This window comes from Fopius arisanus, unplaced genomic scaffold, assembly GCF_000806365.1.
Source record: "Fopius arisanus strain USDA-PBARC FA_bdor unplaced genomic scaffold, ASM80636v1 scaffold00013, whole genome shotgun sequence".
In the NCBI taxonomy this organism is placed as follows: domain Eukaryota; kingdom Metazoa; phylum Arthropoda; class Insecta; order Hymenoptera; family Braconidae; genus Fopius; species Fopius arisanus.
In genome coordinates, this window is record NW_011887752.1 from 1,382,804 (window position 1) to 1,392,045 (window position 9,242).

Sequence of the window (9,242 nt, forward strand, 5' to 3'; positions counted from 1 at the left end):
CCGCTTAATAAAACAAATAGTTTCTTAAGTATTCTATCTGATAATGACTCTGGCTACATTTCATGGCTACTGAATTGGAATCCTGTGAATTTTAACATCTCATTATGTGAATTTCATGCCAACATCAAGTTCTCGTGGTGATCATGCGCGCGCATTTCTAGTTCAGTGATTTTACGTTTCTGGGGTCTACCACGGACTTACTAAAAAATTTCGGGCTGACTGTACCCCAACCGAAATTAGTGGGATGGCGTGCTAACTTCCGATCATTATTTTGTTTAATTAATTAATTTTGTTTAATTAAGCGTCTACAAAATTTTTTAATCGTATTACAATGATGTACAAAGCTCCTATTATTGATCGAAACAAAAAAACTAATGAATTTTTAATTATGTGGTGCTAACTACCTCGCACCGGGTAATACGGACACGTAAGGTGAAACTGACACCAACTGAAATTTTTGTGCCATAGATGCCGTAATCACGGGATTCTCACCTCGCGTCGCTCGGTAGAATCGCGGATTACCAAATGACCTAAAATAGTGTACGAAACACGTGCGTTATGGATTTTTTGACTCGTGGGATTGTAAAACTCGCCTTCGGCTCGTGTTACAACTCTCGCACGAGCCAAGAAATCCATTACGCACTTGTTGCGTAATCTATTAATTTTATCTTTTCAGTATATCCCTTTTGTAAGATGGCGCTTTAAGGTTGCTTTTTATTTATTGGCGAAGATATAAGAATGGCTTGAAATTCGGAGATCATGTTTTTGAAGCGATAACAGATACCTGTATAAAATTTGAGATACCTATATAAAATTTGATTCACAACACCGTTTTAAGGTGATTAATTATTAAAGTTTTCTATTAGCAATTATCAAAGAAATATGCTCCGAGCACCCTGTGGTCAACGTATTCAATGTTAAAATCGACTTTCTTATCACTCATCACAACCTCAATATTTATCCCTTCACACGAGTGTTGGCTTTCCTCAATCAAGAGCCAAGAATCATCAGAAGAAAAAATCCAAGGATTGTAAACTTTTAGTCAACCCAGCCCACATCAATCTCTCACATTATAACCAACAAATTATCTCAAACTTCATTCAATCCCAGATTACAGAATTATTTTCGTAATTTTTGATCCAATCGAGTTAAACGGAAGAATTTTTCCAACACAAATCTGTTGCATATTAAATACTATAAATGCCATTTTCAACACACTCGCACGGAAAGTTCGTATTTTGCTCCCTGATAAGCGGAGGGAAAAAATATAACACGTGCGCCTCGGGCGGCAAACCATTGACCGCCATAGATGCACAATATACTATATCTTGGCCATTTCGCGTCTTCTTGCAAAAAAACTTTCAGGCAAAACTCAAAATATTCCGACCAATAATTCTTCACAACGATTCAATCAGCATCAGACTAACTTCCATCCCTACTGCATTTTCAACAGTGACAATCAAAACTCCTAAATTTCAAATCGTCAAACAGTAAAAAAATCTCATCACACCTGCCAACACAAATTCTTAAAACTAGACAGACTCGGTCTCGGGGGGGGGGGGGGGGACCTGTTCGATCAACTTCTAAAATTTCGACATATTTTCAGAATACGAACAGTACTCAAAAACGGATTTTCAAAGTTTTTGAGATATTTCAATCTTTAGGTTTTTCGAAAAAATGCATTGTACGTCCTCTGATGTTTAAAAACCATTCTAGTAGCTTGAATTGTAGAAAAAAGATTGTTCTTCTAACTGCAATGTCTGGTATCGCAGATAGGCTGAATTGGATGATTCGTTCAGGAGATATTCAACTTATCTCTCTTACGTATCTCTCTTTTTCAAAATATTTGTTACATTGTGGCCCATTTAGATGAACCAAAGAGATGTACACGTTAGGAGAAGTAACAATCATATGTCCTTGGCCGTAAGGAACGCCCAGCTGCTTGTTTTCATTTGCATTTGCTCTTCTTTATCCAAATCGCCATACGTCCTCTGATGTAACAGATTTTTTGATATTGCTATTAATAGTTAGAAATGAACGCGCGCTAGGCGCGCGTATTTTTACTTTTGTGTTGCTACTACATGAGCTTCCATTTCATTTTTCAACGATAGATATATAGGAATCGGAATTCAAGCATTCAGATTCAGATTCTGAGCTAGAATCGGAGAGATTATAAAATAAACCGCCTTCAAAATACATTACAGTGGATTTTTTACAAGGGAAAAATTACTTTCTATCAATATCAAATAGACATTTCTCTTAATTTATTAAAACTCCTTAACTTGAATAAAATAAATTTTTTCCTTTAAATTAATAACTATTCGAGGCAATAATTGTAGACAAATTATGATGCTTCCTGCAATAGAAATTCTTAAAATTGGTGTTTATTTTCATGTTATTGTCATATTTTATGTCTCTCTTCACCTGGTGACTTGCGGATTCTGCGCATAAAATTATTTCCACTATCAAGATACGCGGTAGCGTATAGGCCAAGTAATGATCTCATCTCTATTCAACAAATGAGGCCGAGAGCTACCGTGTATTTATACACGACACAACTACCCCTTCCACTACTTTCAAATCGTAATCAATCCATAAAATACAAACGTCACAAGTTACATGAAATCTGTGCATAGTTACATCATATAAATCACCCTCAAACTTTTCATTGATATAAGTTTTTATTTAATAAATTGAATAGATACATGAATGTAGAAAAGAGTTTTTTCAAATCATTGAAAAATACTGTGCATTATGTAAAAAAAATTATACAAATAATATGCTTAAAATGAAGTTAAAACGTAATATCATAAAAATTTGGAAAACGTGAAAATAATTTTTTATTTGTATTGAAAAAATTCGTGAAATCTGCCCAAATAACAAAAAATGGCGTTTAAATAAACAATCAGTAGAGGCAGGATCAGCTTACTTGGCGCGGTCCTTCTCAACAACTACAGTTATAGCCAAAGATTATGTTCGGCCACCTTTAAATATTAATCAAATTTCATTTTAGCATTATCCTGTGAATAAAACTGCGCCAAGTAAGTTGAACCTGCCTCTACTGATTTTTTGTTTTAATTATTGAATCCTTTCAAACGAGTCGTATCACTTTTCTTAGCGTTTTCTTTTACATTTTCCGAGTTCTTTTAAATTTCTAGAAACGTCATATTTTGGCCAAAGGCAGGTTTTTACTGAATCAATGAAGCGAGACTTTTACTTGTCACAGTTTTTTTTACAATTCCATATTTCATATTTCATATTTTTTCGTATTATGCCATACTTCCAAATTTCTTTCATAGTGAAATAAATAGTTAAATTCAAATACAATACTTCTATTTGAAGGGATATTAACCATTTTTCTAGTGGTATTTTCAATGACTATTATTATTACTTATTATTAAATATTATTTTACTAAGTTGTAGAAATATTTTCCTAAAATTTGATTCTCAATATCATCAGAAACTTCAATTATGTGAGTTTCAAATCAATTTTAATGGAAAACTTTTTCGTGCAGCACGATCATAGATTTTTCAATGAATGCTTCAATTATCGCCTAAACTTACAATATTTTCAAAATAGTTCAGTGTGACATGGATCTGAAAATCTATAATCATTGAAATATTCAAAAATTGAAGTGACACCTCAACAACGAATTCGACAGCGATTTTCTTGTCACTTTGTCACTTTGTGGTTATTAAGGATGTTTAACCGATACTGGTAATATTCAATACTATATATACTATATTCAGTCTATATTTTTTTTATATAATAGCTGAGAGTATGAACAATTCCAAAGTCATATTTTTGACCCCCCCATTCATCCATTTTAGCAAGATAATAATTAGTGAAAACTGCTCTCTGTAGCAGAGAGTCCTATGGGGAAACGTGACGGCGTTAGCTTTGATTGAAAAAGGCACTAGGATAGGGACTCAACATCATAAAAAAAATTCACTCATTTATTTTACAATATGACGAATATTTTACCAACGAGAAAAATTGGCCTACACGATACAATAGGCGAGAAATTTGTGATTCATTTGCAAAAAGATCTGGAAAAAAGTGGCCGTCATTACGATTGTAAAATATTGACAATATTGCTCTTACAGCTGAGCAATGGGGGCAAGGTAGATGACAATGAAACAGTGATGGCAGAGTACTTTGCTAAATGTGCTCTTGCACGATCAAAACTCGAGTATTACCACAGTAGTCAGTCATACGTCACTGTTTAGAAATATTCTCCATATTTCTTCATAATGTGAAGCGAAAAGTATGCCATAAAGCTAGTAAGCTTTATTAATAGAAAAAATTATTTACATCGTAAATGATTCATCTGATTTTACAAATTTTATTTCCCGACGCGATTGCTCACTTGAGGGGTTAAACATCCTTAAAAATTTCATGTGTAATTTTTCTCCAGTATAGCCCCTTCCATTTTCTGAATTATTCGTTTAATAATTTGAATGGGAAATGTTTAGCATCGGGACACGCAGGAGACCCTGACAGTCTTGGATAGATTGGATCTGGATACAGAAAAGCCGAGTGATGAGGAATTGGCCCGTAAATTTGGATTCGAAGAGGCCTACTACGATGGAACGTTAACGTGGTGGCAAAAACTCAAACCCAAAATGTGGTCATTATTCGATGAACCTTACTCCTCAAATGCAGCCAAGGTCGGTAACACTATTTCATCACTGCCATAACAAATACCATTAATGTTTATCATTGGAGAGTCAAACATAGGTCTGGATATTTTATTAATCCACATTGTTTTCCCAGTTTCTTACTTGATTTTCAAAAAGCTCCCACGTTTCCTAACCGTCATAACAAGGTTAAATTCCCTCCAATCCTTGCGTTTGAATTGTGAGCTGTAGTTCTAAAAATGGGACGGCTTATCAAATATCTCCTAAACTAAACGAGTTAATTAAATTTTTGTTAAAACCTTTTTTGTAAAAGTAGTTGAGAGCTGCACAAAAGGCCCGGAAAAAAATTCGCTCTGAATCTTACTTTTGGAGATATTTTGGAAAACCTCACCGAAGCTAAAGTCGACTTCATGTTCTTTCCCGATTTTTTTTATGGAATTTGCGGGAAAGTAAGAATTCTGAAAAAAAAGGGCACAAATTTCGATTGTTTTCAAAAAATTTTATCATCATATCATCCAGGAAATTATAATTTCATCGATCTTCTAAGACATTACCCGGTTTTCCAGGAAGAAAATGCACCAATATTGCATGTGAATTTGTCATCCTTGAAACTCTTGAGGTGTTTTGCCGGGGATTTCAATAGTAATTTGCCAGCGATGCTCTGATCTTTTCAAAGTAACGTCATCCAGGGCCATCATTTAATACCAGCCGTCAATGTCGCTTCAGCCACAGACCCCAGAAGTTCAACGAGCAAATACAATTGTCAGTTATATAAAATTTTTGCTTCAAACAGTGAAACGGTGTTTAACTGCACTTCAAAATACCGACCATGCCAAAATTTATGGAAGGCAAGTTGAGAAGTGATTGTAGCCTGCGACACTCAATTGAATACTCTCCATCCTCATATCCACTGTTAGAAAATGACCGGAAATTTGATGCAAAGAAACATGAAATTATTATAACAACAATTTCAAACATTTACGTGTTAGTTTTCAGCGTTAAAATTCAGCGCTCGGAAATTTGTACTTTCTTTAACTTCTACTGGAATTTCAGGAAATCTTGACATTGAAAAATCAAATTTCCAAAATCAAATGTTATATGAAAATGGTGAAAAATCAGGATAAATTGAAAATTTCTGTAATTCGGTTGCTGACTATTTGTCGTGTTCGATCAAGAATTCAAATTCAAGACATTTTCACCTCAGACTTATTGGAAAATCACGGATTTCCATGAATTCTCCTTTAAATATGGATGTCCTCAATTGATTTCCCCTATGTCCTATCTGGTTAGAAAAAAAAGGAAATTTAATGGACAGTTGGTTACGACTTTTTAGAACAATTTTCCGAAATTTACACTTCGAATGCAATTTAGGTGGGAAATAAAAACATAAGTATTAAGTTTTACTGAAAATCCCGTGAAATTTCTGAATTTTAAAGTGTGTAAATACGAAAGTCCTTGATTTTTCTCAAATTTTCAATTTAATATGAATGTCCAGTGTTAAATTCCATTCAACCTTCAGTATAATCCGAATTTTCACAATTCTATTACTGTGAAGACTCCTCAACAGTCACCATGATCTCGAATAAAAACCAACTACATGCAATCGATGGAATGACGATTCGCTGAAGTCGCCTTAGCCCATTGTACCACGTCATTCTCTGGGTTGAACGTGCAATTTACCAGTCTGATTTGATCATATGAACAAGTACGAATTACCAGGTGAATGGTGGTCGACTAGATTGTGCTTACAGAGGTCACCCACAAATCCCCATCCCCCTCACTCCTCGTCATACTCCTCAACATACATAGAGAGTGGATTTTCCCTCTCGTATCACCAAATGTCCTGTATATCTACTGCCATTAATCTGCGGTCAAATTGACCCACATTTGACACGTCCTGTCAATGTTCTAATCATCATCAAAGGGGCATCGCTGGGCAAGACTTTTTCAGGAATACCCCAGACATTCACTGAAATATTCAAGGTACCTCATTATCCCTAATGAGGGTAATGTGCAGAACTAATGAATAATGATAAACATTGAAATTGGTTAGGGGACTGGAGCCCCAATTGCCGTCAATTGAGTGGCTCAATCAAACAATTTCATTACTGTAATCTTGATCAGACGATTGAGAAGAATTTTAGAGGAAATTTATTTGTCCCTTGTCTCCCTCAATTTTTTAATTGCCCTTTTTGCTTCTTTGTCCTCATCCTCCTCCTCCTCCTCCTCTTCTTTTTTTGTCCTCTCGCTAGATGATCGTTCAGCGTTGGGACGAGGTAAAAGAATAAATAAAAAATTTTTAAAAATCACCTCTCCGCTTATTACTACAGAGCCGTCGACGAGTACAAAATGGATGATTGGATCGATGATAAAGAAAGAGAGAAGGCCTTTTCCTCCAGAAAACAGAGGTTGAAAGAGCTGAAGAATAAGCATGAGAACAAGCATAAGAGGAAGTGACAAATTGAAGCACTTAAAATTTTCTGTTCACAGATAATCGGCGTTATATCCGTTTTCTTCATCTGTGTCTCGATCGTGTCTTTCTGCCTGAAAACTCATCCAGACATGCGTGTACCAGTGATTGAGGGAAGAACAAGTAGACGTGGTAATGAAACCAGCACAACGTACGATAAAATCGAGACAAACGCACATGATGCATTCTTCTACATCGAGTGCATGTGCAATGCATGGTTTACTATTGAATTTATATGTAGAATAACAGCGAGTCCAAATCGTTGGGCATTTCTCCGTACAACGGTTAATTTAATTGACATGGTGGCAACATTGAGTTTCTACATTGATTTGGCGTTACAAAAATTCGCCGCACATCTTGGTAATGCTGATATACTCGAATTCTTCAGTATAATTCGAATACTTAGGCTGTTTAAATTAACAAGACACTCATCGGGGCTTAAGATACTGATGCAAACATTTCGTGCATCAGCCAAAGAACTCACCCTGCTGATATTTTTTCTGGTCCTCGGCATCGTCATCTTCGCCAGCTTGGTCTACTACGCTGAAAGGATCCAGTCCAATCCGGAAAATGACTTCAAGAGTATACCACTGGGATTATGGTGGGCACTAGTTACCATGACCACTGTTGGATATGGTGATATGGTGCCAAAGACATATCCTGGAATGTTTGTTGGTGCATTATGCGCTTTAGCTGGTGTATTAACAATCGCCCTGCCGGTGCCCGTGATCGTTAGCAATTTTGCAATGTATTACAGTCACACGCAGGCGCGAGCCAAGCTGCCCAAGAAGAGACGTCGAGTGCTTCCGGTGGAGCAGCCCCGGGTCAGAGTACCCGGGGTACCGGGGGTAGGGGGGCAAACGCAGGGGACCACACTTTGTAGCCAGCAGGTTGCCCTTCTACCCCCGGGGGGTGGGCTAGGTGGTGCTGTACAGTCTGGGCCCCTCAATAGGAGAATGAATGCCATAAAAACTAATCATCCCAAGGATCCCTTTGCTATCAAGACAGGTAATTATTATCAACCAACATTGTTACACTTGCCAGATTTAATCAAATTAAGTAACACCATAACACCAATTCATATCTCATTCATTGCAACTTTGTTATGATGTTATGTAAAGAGTAAGTTTTTTTAATCAAAAAGATTTTTTGGACGGAGTTGCCGTCTCTTAACCTTGTCCATTATTAGCTCTCGGGTTACCAACCCAAAATAGTTTAGTGCAGTACGAATAAAAACAGGTTAGACTGTGCAACTGGTGCGTGCAGTGCATTTCGAGAGCGAGATCATTCACGATTTTATGCGCGCCGGGTGGAAAATGAGCACCTTACTAAACCGCACTAAATACTTACTTTACCGCAGGGAATGGTTTTCAAATATACTATTTAATGTACTGAATATACTATATGAATAATAAATGAAACTATACTATAACAAAGTGAATTAAATATACTACTTTGAAACCTTTTAGTGTGCATATAAAGTGTTCGTTTTCCGTACGACGTGCGTGGAGTTGAGAATTGTTGCATTCAAAATTCATAGTTCATGCACTGTCTTAAACTTTATGCACACCGTGCACAAGGTTTCACTTTACTGCAGTGGGTGGAAAAATTTATGTTGTGTCGTGCAATAAGCCAATTTTATCACACGCTTCACTTCATGCACACGGAGAGATGAAAATACATCATACTCTCGCCTGTAAAATCGTAATGGTAGTAAGAGAAGAACTATATTTAAAAGAAAAAAAATCTATCTGCATTATATTCTATGATATTACCAGCTTCATTCCAGTAGAATATATCACTTCGTAAAAAATGTTAAAAGTAGTTTCTCAAAAATCATAATATTTGGCATCTCAACTTAGGAATAAATTTCTTTCGGTTCCTTGTACCATAATGTACTATTTTCAGCTAAGGGTGGATACTCTTGACAGAAAAATAGTTTTCGCACACACCCGAGTGGAAATTAGTTCAGGTCTACTTGAAGTCCAATCAGAACTTGATTCAGTTTCAGTGCGGTTCGCTTGATCAGGTAAGATCTGATCAGAACCTGACCAAGGTTTGATCCAACGTTTCGGATCCTAAAAACTACAAGCGAATTTAGATCAAGTTCTGATCAGACAGGCCTGATCAG

At 36.2% G+C, this 9,242-nt stretch overlaps 2 protein-coding genes and 1 long non-coding RNA gene across 9 annotated transcripts in view; 1 reads left to right on the forward strand and 2 right to left on the reverse strand.

Moving 5' to 3' along the window:
* The window catches only part of Shaw (Shaker cognate w), an 84,835-nt gene that overhangs the window by 67,184 nt on the left and 8,409 nt on the right, over positions 1 to 9,242 (forward strand). For both annotated transcript variants that reach the window (XM_011299212.1, XM_011299213.1), the window contains exons 3-4: positions 4,477 to 4,671; positions 7,132 to 8,119. In XM_011299212.1, coding sequence (XP_011297514.1) covers positions 4,477 to 4,671; positions 7,132 to 8,119 — 1,183 coding nt within the window. The remainder of the gene's footprint in view (positions 1 to 4,476; positions 4,672 to 7,131; positions 8,120 to 9,242) is intronic.
* The window catches only part of LOC105263171 (uncharacterized), a 137,663-nt gene that overhangs the window by 37,808 nt on the left and 90,613 nt on the right, over positions 1 to 9,242 (reverse strand). The gene's annotated exons all lie outside the window — the stretch shown is intronic.
* Positions 4,602 to 6,222, reverse strand: LOC105263173 (uncharacterized). 2 transcript variants are annotated; one of them, XR_891889.1, is made up of 5 exons: positions 6,155 to 6,222; positions 5,196 to 5,923; positions 4,941 to 5,099; positions 4,786 to 4,874; positions 4,602 to 4,692 (listed from the first exon to the last, which is right to left on the reverse strand). It is a non-coding gene; the product is annotated as an uncharacterized lncRNA (long non-coding RNA). The 2 variants fall into 2 exon arrangements; XR_891888.1 differs by lacking the exon at positions 6,155 to 6,222 and having other exon boundaries at positions 5,196 to 6,059.